The sequence below is a fragment of the Artemia franciscana genome, chromosome 3, assembly GCF_032884065.1.
Source record: "Artemia franciscana chromosome 3, ASM3288406v1, whole genome shotgun sequence".
In the NCBI taxonomy this organism is placed as follows: Eukaryota; Metazoa; Arthropoda; class Branchiopoda; order Anostraca; family Artemiidae; genus Artemia; species Artemia franciscana.
The window spans coordinates 36,149,890-36,170,685 of record NC_088865.1 but is presented as its reverse complement, the minus strand read 5'-3'; the positions used below and the strand labels follow the sequence as shown (position 1 = coordinate 36,170,685).

The following is a 20,796-nucleotide window of genomic DNA, read 5'->3' as shown; positions in this document are numbered from 1 at the left end:
GCCACCACATCCAAGATCTTGTATCAAACAGTTCGTGGTAACGAAATGTAGTAAGGAGCGACCCGGCTCAATAATAAACGAAAGTCTAAAAATCGGAATTTCGATGCTAAAAGATACATAAAAAGAATCAGATGTTCGTGCTGATTTAAATATATAAGTTTCATCAAATTTAGTCTTTGTCATCAAAAGTTACGAGCCTCAGAAAATTTATCTTATTTTGGAAAATAAGGGGAAACACCCCCGTAAAGTCATAGAATCTTAACAAAAATCATACCATTGCATTCAGCGTATCAGAGAACCTTATAGCAACAATTTCGAGCTCTTATCTACAAAAATGTGGAATTTCGTATTTTTTTTGCCAGAAAACAAATCACGGGTGCGTGTTTATTTGTTTGTTTGTTTTTTCTTTTCCCCAGGGTCATCGTATTGACCAAGTGTTCCAAGTTCTAGTGCCCTTTTTAAGTGACCAAAAAATTGGAGGGCACCTAGGGCCCCTCCCACACTCATTTTTTCCCAAAGTCAATGGATCAAAATCTTGAGATTCCCATTTTGTTCCGCATAGTCGAAAACTATAATAACTATATCTTTAGGGAAGACTTACTGCCCCACACTCCCTGGGGGAGGGGCTGCAAGTAACAAACTTTGACCAGTGTTTACATACAGTAATGATTATTGGGAAGTGTACAGACATTTTCAGGGGGATTTTTTTTGGTTTGGGGGGTGGGGTTGAGGGAAGGGGGCTATGTTGGAGGATCTTTCCTTGGAGGAATATTTGAAGGGGGAAGAGAAATTCAATGAAAAGGGCGCAGGATTTTCTAGCATTAGGCTACTATAAAAAAACAATGAAAATATAAACATGAAAAAGTTTTTTCAATTGAAAGTAAGGAGTAGTATTAAAACTTAAAATTAATCATATGAGAGGTTCTAAAAATACTTTAACATAAAGAGCGAGGTATTTAGGAGGAGAAAAATACCTTGCTCTTTATGCTAAAGTATTTTCAGTAATTTCAATTATTTATTCTACGGCCTTTCTGATTCAGGGGTCATTCTTAAAGAATTGTGACGAAACTTAAGATTTAGTGTAAAGAGCGAGGTATTAACGAGGGGACAAACCCCCTCATATACATAATAAAAATTTAAAAATATAAAAGTTTGTTATGTAAGTTAATTCTTAAGTTACGTATATGTTTTACTAATAAAAACGTTCGTTAAAAATTAAAAGTTCTAGTTGTCTCGAAAAATTGGAGGGCAACTACGCCTCCTTCCCCACCCCTTATTTCTCAAAGACTAAGAGAAAGCCATTCAGCCAAAAAAAAGAATTAATATGCAAATTTCATTTTAATAATTTATGTGCTGAGAGCCAAAATCAAACATGCATTAATTCAAAAAACGTTCAGAAATTAAATAAAAAAACTTGTTTTTTCAACGGAAAGTAAGGAGCAAAATTAAAACTTAAAACGAACAGAAATTACTCCGTGTATGAAATGGGTTGTCCTCTCCGCAATCCCTCGCTCTTTACGCTAAACTTTGACTCTTTGCCACCATTCTACTTTTTAAAACAATTAAAGACTTTAGCGTAAAGAGCGAGGGATTGCGGAGAGGACAACCCATTTCATATACGGAGTAATTACTGTTAGTTTTAAGTTTTAATGTCCCTCCTTACTTTCCGTTATAAAAAAACTAGTTCTTTTTTATTTTTGCGAACATAAGACAATAACCAGTTTTGATGATCTTTATACCAGACAATATTAGCTTCGGCTTGATGGGAAACTAAATTGTAGCTATATTTTAATTAAATATTTAGTTGGTATTTTGGTTAGGTTAGTTTAGGTATATCGCGTTCTGGGCAGCCCCCCTTCCATAATTCTTCGTTATAGTTTTCATAATTTTGCTAATAAAGTATTTTATTTTTATCATATTTGTTTTATTTCATTACCATTAGCCAAACTTCACTTCTCGACAGAACTTGAGTTTGGTGGCTATAAGACACAAGTCCCTTAATTTTTCTTAATTCTTTGGGGGGAAGGGTAGTTTTGTCGTTTTTTTTATTTATTTCAGTAAAAATGCCAAAAACAGTATTCTTTTTTAATTTAGCAGGCAATCATCCCCGTCCCGCCTCTGTTTATACCTGAGGAACTGAGTAAGTCATTAAGTTAATAAAGCACTTCTAAGGAAAATTCAAGAGCGTAGAAATTAAATAAACACATCATTGTAAGTCCAAATAAGCAGCAGATCGTCCATATGATTGTAAATATTCTACCCATTAATTCAGAAAGACCTATGGTATTGTTTAATTTTTCCAAGCGAGAATTGAAAAAAATCGACGACAGCAAAGAAATTTCGACGATTGAATACAAATGAACGTTGCCATCTCCAGTCCTCTTTAGTTCCTAAATAATCAATCATATTATCATCGATCATTTGATCATCCGTCTACTTAAGACACTAAAAAAATTTTTTCATTGTGTGAGCTCACTAGCGTAGATACAAATTCGAACCATTTTCTGGCTGTTAAGGTTTTATTGCAACAAAATAATCACCAAGTACTGAGATTCATTTTACTAAATAAAATAAAAAAAAAATGAAAAAAAGAATGGTACTTACGTGTTATAGCGACTACACTCAAGAAGTGAAGTTAGGTTAATCATAGTGAAATACACGAAACTTTTCTGAAAATATAATATTTTAGTAGCAAAATTACGGAAACTAAAACAGAGAATTATGAAAAGAAGGCCCACCGGAACGCATTATATTAAATACCTAACCTAACCACCTCTATGTATTAAATATCTAATTAAAATATACCTGAATAGTATTTTATCTCCCTCAGAATAAGCTGATTATCCCAAAGTGAACACAGAAAACCAGTCAAACAGTTCCTGGTAACGAACTGTAGTAAAGAGCGACCCGGCTCAATAGTAAACATTACTCTAAAAAACGGCAATTTTGATACCAATAGCTATATCAAAGAATCGCATTTTATTGCTAATTTTAAATATATAAGTTTCAAGCCTATTCTTACCCATCAAAAGTTACGAGCCTGAGAAAATTTGCCTTATTTTAGAAAATAGGGGAGAACACCCCCCTAAAAGTCATACAATCTTAACAAAATCACACCATCATATTTAACGTATCAGAGAACCCTACTCTAGAAGTTTTAATTCCGCATTAAAAATGCAGAATTTTGTATTTTTGCCAGAAGACAGATGACGGATGCGTATCTATTTTTTTTCCAGGGGTGATCGTATCGACCTAGTAGAAAATAGGAGGAAACACCACCTAAAAGTCAAAGAATCTTAAAAAAATCACACCATCACATTCAGCATATCAGAGAACCCTACTGTAGAACTTTCAAACTCCTATCTACAAAAATGTAGAATTTAGAATTTTTTGCCAGAAGGCAGATCACGGCTGCATGTGTATTTGTTTTCTTTCTTTTTTTCCCCTAGGGATGATCGTATCGACTCAATAATCCTAGAGTATTGCGAGAGGGCTCATTCTAATGGAAATGAAAAGTTCTAGTGCCCTCTTTAAGAGACCAAAAAAATGGAGGGCACATTGGCCCCCTCCCACATCAATTATTTTCCCAGTCACCGAATAAAAATTCTGAGATAGCCATTTTAATCAGCATAGTCTAAAAAACCTTATAACTATGTCTTTGAGGGCGACTTACTCCCCCATGGTCCCCGTGGGAGGGGCTACAAGTTCCAAACTTTGACCACTACTTATATATAGTAATGGTTATTGGGAAGTGTACATACTTTTCAAGGGGATTTTTTGGTTGGGGGGGGAGTTGTTGAGAAGAGGGAGATATGTTGGGGGACCTTTTCCACGGAGGAATTTGTCATGGGGGAAGAGAATTTCAATGAAGGGAGCGCAGGATTTTCTAGCATTATTGAAACAAAAACAATGAAAAAATAAATATGAAGAAGTTCTGGATTGGGGAAAGTAAGGAGCAGCATTAAAACTTAAAAGGAACAGAAATTATTACGCATATGAGGGGTTCACCTCCTTCTAATACCTCGCTCTTTACGCTAAAGTATTTTTAGTAATTTCAACTATTTATTCTGCGGCCTTTGTGATTCAGCGGTCATTCTCAAGGAATTGGGACACATTTTAAGCTTTATTTTAAAGAGCGAGGTACTGACGAGGGAGTAAACCTCCCTCATATACATAATAAAAATATACGAACACAGAAATTCGTTGCGTAATCTAATTCGTAAGCTACGTGTATGTTTTACTAATAAAAACGTTCCTAAAAATTAAAAGTTCTAGTTGGCTTTTTAAGTAACAAAAGATTGAGAGGGCAACTAGGCCTCCTCCCCTGCTCCCTTTTTCTAAAAATCATTGGATCAAAACTATGAGAAAGCCATTTAGCCAAAAAGAATAAATATGCAAATTTTGTTTTAATTATCCATCTGTGGAGAGCCAAAACCAAAACATGCATTAATTCAAAAACGTTCAGAAATTAAATAAAAACACAAGTTTTTTTAACTGAAAGTAAGGAGCGACATTAAAACTTAAAACGAACAGAAATTACTTTGTATATGAAAGGGGCTGATCCCTCCTCAACGCCCCGCTCTTTACGATAAAGTTTTTTACTGTTTTAAAAAGTAGAGTTGAGAGAAAGCGTCAAACTTTAGCGTAAAGAGCGGGGCGTTGAGGAGGGAGCAGCCAGTCCCAGAGGTGGCTTAAACATAAGATTTTTTTTCTTGGTCTTTTTTGACATTTTTTCGTCACTATCGTTATTGATGTTAAATTTTCTTTTATTTACAAGAATTAGAAAAGTTAGCCAATGAATTCGTTATTTTTTTTGCCAATCGCTTTTTCAATTTTTTTTTGTTTATTTATTTAATGCAACTTGTTGTCGCATTAAGTTAAGAAATTAAATAAAAAAAACAAGTTTTTTCAACTCCAAGTAAGGAGCAACATTAAAACCTAAAACAGACAAAAATTACTACATATATAAGGGGGTGTGCCCCCTCGTCAATACCTTGCTCTTTACGCTAAAGTTCGGATTGTGTTCCAATTCTTTAAGAATAACCCCTGAAACACAAAGGCAGTTTAATTAGAATAAATAGCTCTTTTGAAAGTACTAAAAAAAAATTTGTGTAAAGAGTGAAGCATTGACGAGGGGGCACACCCTCTCATATATGTAATAATTTCTGCTCGTTTTAAGTTTTAATGTTGCTCCTCTTTCAGTTGAAAAACTTCTTTTTTATTTTATTTAATATCTGATCGTTTTTTAAATAATGCAGGGGTATCTGGCGCCCATTTCATGGAGAATTCTCTTAACCCTGAAAAATTCTAGATGGAAAGATGCCCCCATGTAGCTCCTTCCCCCGACCAGAAAAAATACACCCTGAAAACATCTGTATACTTCTCAATAACCAGTACTATATGTAGACAATGGGTAAGGTTCATAACTTGCAGCCCTTCCCCCGGGGACTGTGGGGGATTGTCTTCCTCAAAGACATAGTTATTTGATACTGAACAAAGTAGCTATCTCAAAATTTTGATCAGGTGACTTTGGGAAAAGGAAAAGCGTGGGAGGGAGCTTAGTTGCCCTTCAATGTGGTCTCTTAAAAAGGGCCCTAGAACATTTAATTTCATTCAAATGATCCCTATCGCTATATTGTAGAATCACTGGGTCGATACGATCATCCCTGAAAAAAAAAACCACAACAAACAAACAAAAAACAAATAAACATGCATCGGTGTTCTATCTTCTGGCAAAAAATATAAATTCCACATTTTTGTAGATAGGAGCTTGAAACCTCTACAGTAGGGTTCTCTGATACGCTGAATCGGATGATGTGATTTTCATTAGTTCTCTATGACTTTTAGGGGAGTTTTTCTCCTTTTTTCGAAAATACTGCAAATTTTCTCAGGCTCGTAAACTTGATGAAACTTGATCAAACTTGATGAAACATATATATTTGAACTCAGCATAAAAATTCGATTCTTCAGATGTATCTATTGGTATCAAAATTCCGTTTTTTAGAGTTTCAGTTACTATTGAATAAACAGAATAAACAGTTCGTTACCACGATCTGTTTGAATTGAAATAAGACCCTCGCTGCTGTGACCGTTTTCGAGTCGACTTAAAGTTCCACTACCTGCTTTTCTTTTTTTCTAATTTTTTTTTGTAATCTTGTCAAAGAATATTTTTTTTTACTTGTCAAAGAGGACTGACGAAAATGGCTATCATTACTGAATAATACACATATTTTGTCTTTCTAGGCTAACGAGCACAAACAACTGAAGCACACGGAGGCCATAAACCATTTAAGCTCCATAGACCAAAATTGACATCCCAACTGAAAAGCATAATTTATATCTGACTGCGATGAAAATATTCTAAGTTCAAATTATCAGTTTAGTTATAAGATTTGAATTTTTTTTTTATTCCATTCCTAGATAAGTTAGCATAGGAAAAATAAATCTTGTAAGAATAAATAAATGTTTCTTCTAAGGCTTTAGGATATCTTCTTCGGCAGGATTTCTTCATCTTCTGTGATTATGCCCATCTTTCTGTTCTATTCGTGCATTTCAAAAACGTTTCAACGTTTTAAAGTCAGTCTTTAGAAGAGATACTGAGAAGAGAATTCTAATCTTACTTGTTCGTAAAAAACTATCATTGTTGAACAAAATGTGCCAAAATTTTGGTACTTATAAATAGTGTTCATGAGTCAACTCTAGGTGATTTGAATCAAAATTCCAAATCTCATATTTTCAAGGATTGACCCAGACGCATAACTAGTCAGCGTTTTTATGGTTTCCAATTCCAACAGCTGATTTCAAGTCCTAAATAACCAGAGGATGAGAAAGTTCAAAATCTTTATTATTACTCCACAGTATAGAAGAATAAGACTGAGCGACATACAACATAGCTTATTTCATTCACCAATGCAGATTTAACTTCTGAATTCAATCGAATCACTTCCTCACACCAGAGAAACCTATTTCTATGCCATCACTTATCCTTTGAATTTTTTTCTGTTTTTTTATATACAAACTTCAGCCATAAACGAAAGCAATTACAAGTCATTAAATACTTTCATTTGCTTTTTCTTAATTATCACTTTCCAAAACTTTGTTTCTAACAAAACATCATTTACTAAGAATCACATTGTGGATGGTGTCTGGGGGCCCGCACCTTCACTTAGGGAAGATCACAAGCAGAATGTTTCTTCAGGGCCGTGATTACCAACATGGGGTGTAGGCCCCACCATTGGGGCATCGTAATATTTTGCAGGGTCGTGGGCAGGACGTACACCCTTTGGCTAACTATATTTTAGAGCCTTAATTTTGGAAGAAAAAAACATTTTTCATGTGAATAACGTTACATTCATATGCATTTAAAGAGCAAAAAAAAAATACATTATATTATTGAAATAGCGTCATGGATTATATAAATGGTTGTTTATACAGGCAATATTTTTATTAGCATAGCCTAAAGAAGGACAAAAAAAAATCCAAGTTAATAGCCTTTCAAGCTTCCTTTGAGGGAATGTATGTAAAATTTTGAACAACAGAATTTAAATATCACGAGGCGGCGTCAAGAATTTAGAAACACCTAGGTGGGGCATGGCCCAAAATTACTGCTTTAAGAGTAATTTGGCTATTTTGCAAAGTTGGCTTAATACAAACTGCCCTTGAACTGGTATCTAGAATCAAAACAAAGTCATGCGAACAAGAAGTTTTAGAAGCTTAGTATTAGATTTCACAGACATACTCCCGTATCCCGACAGCTACAAGCTCCATGCATTTAGTGCGGACGAGCCAGTGTTGTCTTTCCTTCAGTTTTGATAATTGTTAGTTTTCCCTTTTTTTCAATTATTACCGATTGAAGCTTAAGGTATATGTTCCATCTAAAATAGGTAATTTTACAAGTCTGCAGCTGTAACTTGCAGCAAAATGACAAGATACTTATATACCTATACTCTCGGGTCTGTTCGTTCACCGAGCCAGAATTATTACTTAAGTTTTTTTCTTAAATAAGGGTGTAGACTAGCTTAAAAAATGTAAAAAATTGTCCTTTTTCAGCAATTTTCAACCAATTTTCAAATTATTTTTAATCCAAAAAAAAAACTCTATATACCAAATTTCAGGAATTCACGTCTGTAGGTGGATAGAACTGAATCTCAGCTATTGAGTAATAGAAAAATTTTCCTCTCCCGTTGATATATTACAATTGCACGAGAGCAGAAAAATAACATACCGAAACTAGCACAGGGAACATAAACCTTAAGCTTAACTGTTAATTATGTTTACACTTTTGTTCTTCTTTGCCCAGTGTGTTGTACTATTTAACACTTCTTGTTGGTGATAAAAAAACAAGAATATATAGAACATATTGTGTTTCGAACTAGGATAAATAGAAAAAGACCTGTGGATGGGTTTTACAGTGATATAACAGGGCTTAGACCGGCATATGGTTTAAGTCACTGTTCTTTTGCAAGGAATTTTCTTTGATTTTGTACTTACTAGAAAGCAATGGCAAAGTCAAGATGGCACAACCATAAAAAACTGATAAACCTTGAAAAAAGTGCATATTTAGGCTTAATTTACGCTACTGTGTGACATTAGGTTACGAAACAAAATTATGGATTGTCTGCTGTTTCAAAAAAGAAAAAATCATTTAAAGAATATATCTAAGATATATACTGCATTAAAAATGAAATGAAGCTGAAGTATAGATAGTCGATACTATTCCAAGACATTCGTTAGCTTCACTTTTTTCCCTTGAAACGACACTATATCGGAGCTCATTTGGAAAAATAGCCTTAGACTTGTTTCTATTGTAGTCAGCATAAGGACAAAAGACAAACATTGCCAAAGCATATCCATGCATGAAACCAAGCCAAGGATTATGCACAAAAAAGATGCTCTTGTGCCTCTGGCTATATTTCACAAATAAATTTTTTTATACAATACTCACCCCAACACATAGGGAAGGTTTTCTCTGGTGGAGGGAAGGTCAAGGTACATTCAAAACCGAACAATAGAGGGTTTATGTAAAAAAACGAAAAAAATAGCAGGTTTCGGACGGATGGGGCACAGTCCGGAATATCCCTTTCACATTTGTGCCTGTACTCACCAGCCAAAATCTAAACACATTGCGTACATTCTCCATGGTTTTGAGTTAATCGTATCATAAAAGAGTATCAGTCTAATGCATCGATTGGTAAAATTTGGAAAACCGCTTACATTATGTATTTGGATTTGCTCCAAGTGTAACAAATGCGTGCCAGCATTTTCTTCAAACCCAGAATAGCACATTCAAACTCGAAGAACAATGGAGGTCCTAACCCCCAGCCCCGGCGACATTGAGAAGGATGCAATGAGTTCAGCAGCAGAGAACACAAACAGTTTCTGCTGAGCCAATGAGCTGCACTAACTCAAATCCGTGCAGCTTATGCATTTTTGATTGAACAACTTGAGTCGTAGAACCTCTATTTCTTAAGTGCAAAGAGAAACAAAATATACGATCGCATAATTTTAATAACATTATTAAAAATAGTCTTTACATATATACATTATTATGAAACAACTAAATTTACAACTCCGTTAAATACATATGTAATATACACTTCATAAAATACACGACAGACTAGGTTTGAATTGGCGAAATTCATAAAAAAAAATCCGTTTGCAAAACACAGCAAACAAAAGAAAGAACGTTCAAATTCTTTAACAAAGGATATTGCTCAATTTAACAGAGTAGAGCAAGTTATGAAAAAATGTAACTCATCATTGTTTAATTTACTCTTACAGACTGAAATTCTTACAGCAAGTGTTTATTGTCACCTTCCGTTACCTTAAGGGCATTTAAAACAAGACCCAAAATCCCCTTCGATTATCTCATTGTTCAAGTTGACATAGTTACACATCGTTTAGGCCCAGGTAGGTTCAGTATTTAATAGGGTTCAGAAGGGCTGTAAAATCATTACTGTCTCCGCTAAAACGCCTTGTCACAAATTCCTGAGTCCAACTTGATATATACAGGCTATAGAATTTTGTGGTGTGGGACAGTAAATTCAATAAACAAAGTCCACTTCCCAGTCAAGTAAACAGGGGTCAAAAACAGGTAACAGCAAATTATGTACGATTTAAACAGATATTGCTTGTCACATCGCTCAAATTCATTTTGGATATGGAGATATTTAAACAAATGACTTAAATCCGATTTTTGACACAGCAGGTCTGAGGATTTAAAAATTAAAGTCATACGAAAACAAAGAAAATAATAGGAATACAAAATATAAAATATAGTGTTTTGCATAGAAATTGTTTTGTTTGAAAAGAAAAGAAAAATGCTATCTTATGCATAATATCATTGGGATATGTGAGTTTAAAGACCTTAAACTCGTTAGGTTGGATATGGTACCATAATTATTACTCAAGATACGCGCCATGATGCTTAAGAAGTTTTTGAACCAATTTATATGATTATTCACCTCAACCCCACTCAAGTTACAATTATCATTTTTGGTTTCCTTGACCATCGTATTGAAAAATCACCATATTTTCAGATACTTTTTTCAAAACATTTAAAAGATTTAAAACGTAAGGTTTAATATTTTACAGGATGGGTAAAATGTGGAGAAGGATAAAATAAATACTTTTAGAAACGGTTTGATACTAGAAATGTTTCTCTGCCTACATTTGCATCAGAAACAGTTTTCAAGAATATTCCATAGAAACCATAAACACATTCTCATTTGTTTTTTCGTTGTCTTCAGTAAAACTTATAGGTACTGTCTGTGTTTACTTTTCATTTTCAAACACGATTTTTAGAATAAAAAGTTCAAAGGTCTTCTAAATAAAAGAATCTACCAATACTCCCCCCTCCCCTTCATTTTTAAACCATTTAAGCTTTTTTCGACATTCAGCAAGAGACAGTAAAAGACAAAAAACTTGCTATTATAAAACTCGGCGATTATCGGTCTAGGCCAAACAAAGAACATACGAGGAAAGAAACAAGCTTTGATTGAAAACAAAAATGGATTGCTTTCATTCGTAACAAATAATGGGATCCAACAAGCTTGGCGTTCGTTCGGCTAAACAAGCAATTGCATTTGCATGAACGAAACGAAACACTATACACTTCATCATTTGATCCCTAGGTGGCACATTGGATAGGGTAGCGGACTTACGGATACCCCAGGAGATCTCAGACTCGAGGCAATGTTTCAACCTAAATGGGACGTTCGGAAACAATGGCGCTATGATGAGTTGCCAAACTCTAATGAAAAAGTTATTTTATCACAGACTTCAGGATTGATACAAATTTTCACAACGATCAACCTGACTTAACACCCTGTCTATCCTTTGCATTAAGATTTTAATAGTTTTGTCGGGTAAGAAAGGTAAGTAATCAGATACTTCTTTTTCTCTACTTTCAAATAAATCTTTCATCAAACTACCTATATTCTTTCCACTCTGTAGCTTCCGTAATCGCTTCACTGTCCTCCGCCTAAATACACACATACTATCCAATAATAATTTATGATAATGTTCATATTTATCAAGTAATCTATAACCATGTAACAACCCACTTTCATTGTCTAGAAAAATTAAAAGTCCGCTCTGTGGATCTTTCACTAAATTATGGGCAGGTGCGTCCATCATTTGAGGGTTCCATTGAAGATTATACATATTATTTACCACACGATCAAGATTTGCAGTTAAATAGTCAAAAATAATCAGCTCTGACCACTGGGCTAACTCTTTGAGCTGTTCAACGTCTTCATCAACTCTGAACTGGGATATATCTGATGGATGTAAGCGTCGAGTTGAGTTTCTTAACACTGGGGGAATTAAAGCTGGTTCTAGTCCTTCAATGAACTGAGTCAAAACTACAGGACGGTCTTCATTCCACTGAGCTAAGGTTAATTGCGATCTTATATTAAACCACTTTTCTTTTTCAGGTCTAACCAGGGCAAGAGATGTGGGAGGCAAATTACGAATACCAAGGAGGCGAGCTAGGTAATAACTAAAAATCTCTCCCTGAATTTGATCGAAATTTTGCCGGTAACGGCCACAAGATCTCTTACCATTATCAAAAATGACAAGACGATTCTGCATCCGACCACAACCTTCTTCAAGTCGAGCAATCCGACTTTTTTTCAAGTATCGTATCCATTCTTCTTCTATTTCTTCAGTGAATCCTTTAGGCAGTAGATTTTCTACATTTTCACTCCAAAAAATACCATCAACTGTTTCTGAATGTATATGTATCACATTTGTCTCAGTGATTTCGATGGGCTCTGGCCTGACATGAGATATATTCACTTTTAAAGGTTCAACAAAAGTTACAGAAGCCTTAGTTTCAGTAACAGGTAGAGTCAAATTAGTAAGGTCTTGGTAAGGAAGGCCAGGTAAAAGCACAAAAGCAACTATGGCACCAACTACAGTACCTAACGTAAAAGCTAGGCACGCAGTGGCTAAACACAGACTCCTAGATGGTTTTGATGAAGGAGAGGGTCCAGGCATTGGTAAAGCTGCCTCTACACCAAACAGTCTAGGTTTTCTCATTCTCAAGTGTGATGCCCACTCAACTACAAGCATATGGGCATGATCACTATTATCCAAAATGTAATATACTTTTCCTACAAGTCACAAAGTATATTTTTCCAACTTGAATATCCAATGGCAAAATTGGCAATAAGCAGTATCAAACTAACAAGTCCCGTCCGTTCGCATCAAACAACTACTGAAGACTGTCTATTGAATCTCTCTCGGGTTGGACTCAGGGTCTCAGCATTCGCTATGTGACAACGGGGGGTACAATGGTTGAATACCTCAGGTACTGACTACCAATTCATCCGTGGGGTAGCTTTGATGGCTATTTTTCAGTGTCAGGTGCTCTACCGGGATTCAGCCTTCCGCTCGGTTAATTCTGAAAAATAATAAAGGATTATTCGCGCTTATCTCATATGTACTTTATTGTAATCTTATCAAGACCAGGAGTGATTGCATTGTCGGCTAACCGTCGCCGTTGCTTTATCAGTACAGAAACATTTATACGCTAAATTTGACGCCAAAAAGAATGAAAAGGAAAAGTAAGGTCGTTGTTGAACATGAAAGGATAGAGCTACGAAAATATTGGTTAAAAAACAACTTCTTCTTAGACGATTAGAAGCGACGTTTTCTGTGTTTTTCAAAGCAGATAAATACCGAGGATTTAAAGTATGGTACTTATCTGTTAGCCAGTACACACTCGAGAATTTGGATCTACAGGTACGGGGTTGAAACAACTGAGGTACTAGGGAAATGGATAGAGGGTTACATCGATATTTGTACATCGAGGGGGGGGGTTGAGTATAGCGGGGCTGCATGCAATTGTAACCTAACCAAAATGCTAACTAAATATTTATTAAAATTTAGATACAATGTAATTTTCCACTGACCCGAAGCTAATTGTCTTCGTATACAAACAGCAATAAACCGGTTACTGTCCGATTTTATAGGTCCAAATTCTCAAGTGTGCACTGGCTAACAGATTAGTACCAAAAGTATAAAAAAATTATGGAATATAACCCTAAATTCCTGTTTATCAATAAGCAATTAAATGCATTGTATGCTCCCCAAAAGGGGAGATGGATAAAACATTTGCCCTGATCCGTATAAAGATAAAAAGTATATGAGGATGGGGTAAGCCGATGCTATGTACACGCCTGATTGTACCAAACCGAAACCTTACGCACCATTCCTAACCTATGGTGAAAATTAAAGATTTAATTGAATTGAAGATGAATGGAAATTTAAGAAAAAATGGACAAGAGATTAGTTAATAATATGTCTAATTTAAAGGTTAACATAAATTAAACAAATATAATTTTTTTTAATGAGATAAAAATTTATTTGTATAAAAAATGAAGAAAAACAACATCTAAATTGAAAAAGCAAGGCACTAGTTCGCTCATTAAAACCTTCAAAAGTAAAAGAAAAGTATGAAAAATAATCCTGATTTTGGTGTGATGAAATGACCATTCCACGAAGTCCCAATCAATAAATGTGAAAAATTTTCATTACAAAATGAACAAGAAGACAAGAAATTAAATTAAAAAAAAGTGTTTCCGTGTAAAAAGTGAGAGCGGCGTTATAAATTAATGAGGTCAGAAGGAGAAATGCCCCTCCTTTCTGACACGCTAAGATTTAAACTGCATTTCACTGGACTTTATGCAGGTTCTAAACCGAATATTTAAGTAGGCTTAGATAATAAACTGGGCATAATTACTAAGTTTTGAAGTAAATATCCACTGTCATATAAATTATTGTTTGGGAAACTTAATTTTATGTTAAATATGAATTAGAACAATGAGTAAATAACATACTTGCAAGTACTAATTGAACACATTTCATAAATCATAGTACGTTTTCAGGGGCTACCACAGAGGCAATATCCCTCATTTTTACCTTAATCTTCTAAATTTTAACGGCGCTCTACCTTATATGGACAAAGTTTTTTTTTTAAATAACCAAAGAAAATAACCTAGCGATATTAATGCTGCTGACCTAGTGCATAACTATTTACTTTGTTTGAATCATTGCTATATTTAAAAGACGTTTTTAGTTGAAGGTAAAGAGCGACTTTCTCCCCTTAGCATCCATAATATATGCTTATTCCGAGTATATCATTTAAAATGAGTGGATAGTAGAGGCTAAATCTTCTTTCCACATTGATCTGAACGACCTTTCACGAAAAGTTAGGACAGCTCGCCCTAAATTAATCCCCCCACATAAGACCCATTGACCTTTTACCCTACCACCAAATAAAGGTTCAAATATGGGTAAATTCATTTATTAGACAGTGAAAACAGATTAAAAAAATTGGATATTTAGATCACAAGTAGAGCGATCTTCATCAGCAGAAATACTAAAGCACTAAAATTAAAACTTAAGTATTTATACAAAACAAATAATAAAACAAATGCAGAACAAAATAATATCTTCCAGTCCGCAAATAGTTAACGGTTCATTCAATAGATTTGTCTGAGAGTTCATTGACGAAGTTCATCCAAAGTCTTGAATTGTAAATTTCCTACTTTAACATTGCCTTAATGTAAGTTAAATCTCTAATGAAGGTGGCAAATTCTTCCTCTTCTTCTAATTGCAAAAAAAATGATGTCGCATTTATAGTTATATACTCGATTGGTCAAATTTCCCCATATATACGACACCTTTTCGACATAATACCTTAAATTAGGTATTTTTAAAATACCTAAAATTACATGTACCGCCTGGTGTACATTCTGAAAGAGGACGTCCCTTCGTTTCTTTCAATTAATGAGATTTAGCTTTAAATTTTTAGTGAATTTTTATAGAAAGCTGGTCTGTTAGCGTTCAGATTTTCACTGTCCGAGTCTAACAGGAGGATCCGAGAGGATCAGGACATGAGCTTTCAAGACTTTCAAAGTTTTATCAAGGAGGGGATATGATTAATGTACATTTAACGAGTGAAACACCTCGGCTAATGTAAGAACGAAGAATTTGTTCAGAAGTACCTTGAAAAGTATTGAACTGTTGGGGAATCTGTAATTTGAAATTGGGAGGAAATTGACTTGATTAGGCAAACGTATAGGGTAAAATCTATTCAGATTAGGAATTATTAATTTTTTAGTTCACTTATTCATTTATATTTAGTTTTATTGCTTATTTATCTATTTAATCTCAAAGGTTAATTTCTTTCAGAGACTAAAATTTAAGGAGGGGGTAACCTATTTGAATATACGCAAATATATGCGATTTCTCTGTAAAATATTAGCAACTAAAAGCAAAACCGCGAAAACCTGACATTCTACCGATGGGAACACGTCCAAAGACCACCACCCTTGGTAAATATGTGGGGTTGATCCGCTTTAACACCGAGCCCTCCAAAACAAGCTTCAAAAATATATAAAGAAAGAATTTATTTTGGAAGGGAACAAGACCCCCTTAAAAATCGATTTATGTATACCCACTACCCCTTATTTGGGATTTAACTAATAGTGCTCACAAGGAGCAGGATAAAAGGCACAACGATAGGCATCAGTTCTTTGCCCAGAAAAACAGCTAAATTAATCAGAGCCTGTCGCAAAGCGTGATCAGGCCTATTGATAGTCATTTCAGTCGCAGAGAGGCTCAATATTTAAACAAAGACTCTTTTAGGTAATGATAACGTGTTTTAATGGCCTAATTCTTCTTTGTTGTCATTTTTACCCTTCGCCCAGGAAGTATTTGGCAATTAGTGGTCTTCAAATTCGATTTCACCACTTACCTGCCGAGTAACTTTTGAAGCCTACTAAACAAGTCACATGATTTTTAGATTGTTGTTTCATAGATTATTTTTAACGTCGATTTTTTTTTACTATTATTTTACAAATAAAAAATATTTTTCGAATGAATTAAAAATTGACCAATGCCGTCTACAGAAGGAAGGGGGGGGGGGGTAAGGGGGTTTGAATCCCCCCTTGAAATTTTTGTCAGACTCATAAAAACATAACAAAGATGAATATAAACAAATTCTAGATACGTTTATTGAAGTTTTTGTACTCAACTCCCCCCAAGAAATCCTTTGTAAACCTCCCCCCCGAAAAAAATCTGGATACGGCCCTCAAAGTGACGTTAAAACTTAAAACAAGCCTCAATTGTCCAACACATGAGGCTGATCCCCACTAAAATGGGGGACTGATGTTTCAACATGTTATAATTGCTATTAATATTATCCATAAAGAAAAAACTAAACTTTAGCGTGAAGATTGGGGGAATGAGCTCAAGAGGAGGCAACCCCTCATAAATATCAAGGTAATTTTTTTTCAGTTCAAATGAAGCTCCGCAGTTTCATTTTCAAAAGCCTTTAAGTTCAACTTTTCATATATACTTCGGAAACCAAGATCAACCGTGAAAAGTTGCACCATCAACAAATAGTAATTGTTGATAGAGGGGGAGAGGCTGAAATGCCAAAGTTTTTCAAGTGGGATATCAGTGTACATATAGCCCCATGGGGATATATCATGTCCATTTCGTCTTTCCGCATGCGACATTTTATTTTCCGCAAACTACAATAAGAAGGGAGCTATCTCCGCCTTACCATGTATTCTGCATGCTTATTCCGAATACATTGCCCAGATGAAGGGATGTACATTACCTTCCATTAGGATCTGAAGAACCTCTCATGAAAAATTAGCAATCAAAATGCATTTTGGGGGTTCAGCCGTCCCCCTTTCTCTTCACAAAATGACGAACTGACCTTCCCCATCCAAAAAATTATATATATATATATATATATATATATATATATATATATATATATATATATATATATATATATATATATATATATATATATATATATATGTATAATATATATATATATATATATATATATATATATATATATATATATATATATATATATATATATATATATATATATATATATATATATATATATATATATATATATATATACATATATATATATATATATATATATATATATATATATGTATAATATATATATATATATATATATATATATATATATATATATATATATATATATATATATATATATATATATATACATATATATATATATATATATATATATATATATATATATATATATATATATATATATATATATATATATATATATATATATAAATATATATATACATATATATATATATACATATATATATACATATATATATATATATATATATATATATATATATATATATATATATATATATATATATATATATATATATATATATATATATATATATATTTATATATTTTCACTAATGAACATCTCAAATTCCTTTTTCTCTGCTTGCATTCAAACAGCTTTGCCAGACAGCTTTGTCAGTCTTATGCAAGGTTTGATGGTAAAAGTTAAAGTTAGGTTGGATTAGGTTATAGATCTCAGAAATGGGTTAAAAATCTAACCTAGCCTGTCACCATCAACCTTGCATTAAAACTGAAAAAGCTGACTGGCAAAGCTGACTAAATCCAAGGAGAAAAAAAAATTCGGACATTCACTGGTGAATTTCGGCATTCTCCAATTTCAATCTTTCAATATAGGCCTATATATATATATATATATATATATATATATATATATATATATATATATATATATATATATATATATATATATATATATATATATATATATATATATATGTATATATTACATATAAATATGAAACGCAATTTGTTATTGGAACTATCTTAGTTTCAAAAAAGACAATTGTGTCAAACAGGACCAACAATATGTTTTACAGGAATTTAGATGCCAAATAGGTGCCACAATTGAAAATGAATGGGATTACTTATGAAGTTTGTACAATAGCTAGTTTCAAACAGTTCGTGGTAACGAACTGTAGTAAGGAGCGACCCGGCTCAATAGTAACCGAAACTAAAAAAACGGATTTTTGATACCAATATTACTGTTGATTTTAAATATATAAGTTTCATCAACTTTAGTCTTATCCATCAAAAATTACTAGCCTGTGAAAATTTGCCTAATTTTATGAAATAGGGGGAAACAGCCCCTAAAAGTCATAGAATCTTAACGAAAATCACACCATCAGATTCAGCGTATTAGACAACCCCTTTATAGAAATTTCAAGCTCCTATCTACAAAAATGTGGAATTTTGTATTTTTTTGCCAGAAGACAGATCACGGATGGGTGTTTATTTGTTTGTTTTGTTTTTTTTTGTTTTGTTTTTCAGGGGTGATCGTATCGACCCAGTGGTCCTAGAATGTCGCGAGAGGCCTCATTCTAACGGAAATTAAAAGTTCTACTGCCCTTTTTTGGTGACAAAAAAATAGAGGGCACCTATGGCCCCTCCTACGCACATTTTTCCCCAAAGTCACCGGATCAAAATTTTGAGATAGCCATTCTGTTCAGCGTAGTCAAAAACCTAATAACTATATCTTTGGGGACGACTTAATCCCCCAAAGTCTCCGGGGGAGGGGCTGCAAGTTACAAACTTTGACCATTGTTTACATATAGTAATGGTTATTATGAAGTTCATAGACATTTTCGGGGGGACTTTTTCGCGTTGTGGTGAGGGTGGGTCAGGGGGAGGGGTCTACGTGGGAAGATCTTTCCATGGAGGAATTTTTCATTAGGGAAGAGAATTTCCATGAAAGGGGTACAAGATTTTCTAGCATTATTTAAAAAAAAGAAACAATAATCTTTTCAACTGGAACTAATGAGCAGCATTAAAACTTAAAACGGACATAAAATATTACGTATAGAAGGGGGTTCGTCTGCTCCACAATGCCTTGCTCTGTAATTTTTACATTGCTCTGTAACATTTTTAGTAATTTCAACTATTTATTTTACGGCCTTTGTGATTCAGGGGTCATTCTCAAGGATTTGGGACAAAATCCAAGCTTTAGAGCAAAGAGCGAGGTACTGACGACGGGGCGAAACCCCAATATACGAAATGAAAATACACAAATATAGAAAATCGTTACGTAAGTTAATTCGTAGGGTACGTATGTTTATTACTAACAAAAACATTCGTAAAAAATAAAATAAAAAATCTAGTTGCATTTTTAAGCAACCAAAAATTGAAGGGCAACTAGGCCTCCTTCCTCACTTCTTTGATTCGTCCGATCGTCCGATCAAAACTATGAGAAAGTCATTTAGCAAATAAAATTAATATACAAATTTCATTTTAACTATTCATTTGCGATGAGCCAAAATCAAAACATGTATTAATTCAAAAACGTTCAGAAGTTAAATAAACAAAAACAAGTTTTTTGAACTGCAAGTAAGGAGCGACATTAAAGCTTAAAACGAACAGAAATTATTCCGTATATGAAAGGGGTTGTCCCCTCCTAAATACCTCGCTCTTTACGCTTTATTGTTTGAAAAAGTAGAGTTGTGAAACAGAGTCAAACTTTAGCGTGAAGAGCCAGGCGTTGAGGAGGGGACAACCCCTTGCACATACGGTATAATTCCTGTTCGTTTTATGTCTTAAATGTCGCTCCTAACTTGCAGTTAAAAAAACTTGTTTTTTTTATTTAATTATTTAATAACCTTCCTTCTTTCAATGCGCAGGACATTCCCAACGACAATTTTGTTCCGAACTTTCATGTAAAAAAAAAAAAAAAAAAAAAAAAAAAAAAAACAAAAAAAAACAAAACAATGTTTTCGAATATACAAAAGGAACAACGTTAAAACCTAAAACAAGCAAAATTTACCCTCAATGAGAGGGGGGATGTTTCTCCCTTAGCCTCCTACTCATAATGTTCAAGCGGTCGTAGGGAAACCAATAATTATTTAGTGTTTTCATTGAGAATTTGAAAATTGTTCTTATTTAATTTAATTTGGTTTTTTGTTTCCACCATAAATTTATTTTCAACTCTTCATTTTGGTTTTACTGAAAAAAATTATAACATCTACTGACTATATTTTTATTTTTTTAAGTAATTTCAGGAAATGCAGTAAGATATGATAACTAATGAAAATACGTATATGAAAAAACAAAAATGTTTTGCATTACATTGCAGGGTGACTGACCTCCGACACATCTAACAAAAATTTCTAATCTTGGGGCCCACCTTTTTACTGCTTAGAGAAAAGAGGGAATTAATATTGGCAATGAACAGATTCTGAAGTGGCGAGTAGGGGAACTTCTTTGTTCTAACTGAAATGAAATATACCAATATGAATGAAAGACTGTTAAAATAAGAAACACGAATTAAGTAATTTTTATTACTTACATAAATATACCAGCAAGTTTTCTAAACGAAGTACTTTCAATGAGAAGGAT

General features: G+C 33.7%; 1 protein-coding gene and 1 long non-coding RNA gene across 7 annotated transcripts in view; one reads left to right on the top strand and one right to left on the bottom strand.

The window, feature by feature from the left end:
- Positions 1 to 9,489: 9,489 nt before the first annotated feature.
- Positions 9,490 to 20,796, bottom strand: part of LOC136025230 (extracellular serine/threonine protein kinase four-jointed-like) — a 91,027-nt gene continuing 79,720 nt past the window's right edge. For all 6 annotated transcript variants that reach the window (XM_065701063.1, XM_065701064.1, XM_065701059.1 and 3 more), the window contains one exon: positions 9,490 to 12,907. In XM_065701063.1, the coding sequence (XP_065557135.1) occupies positions 11,281 to 12,576 (1,296 nt within the window). In that variant the 5' untranslated portion in view covers positions 12,577 to 12,907 and the 3' untranslated portion in view covers positions 9,490 to 11,280. The remainder of the gene's footprint in view (positions 12,908 to 20,796) is intronic.
- LOC136025237 (uncharacterized) overlaps positions 13,017 to 20,796 on the top strand; it is a 55,980-nt gene continuing 48,200 nt past the window's right edge. Inside the window, exon 1 of the long non-coding RNA XR_010617042.1 lies at positions 13,017 to 13,070. This is a non-coding gene — a long non-coding RNA (uncharacterized LOC136025237). The remainder of the gene's footprint in view (positions 13,071 to 20,796) is intronic.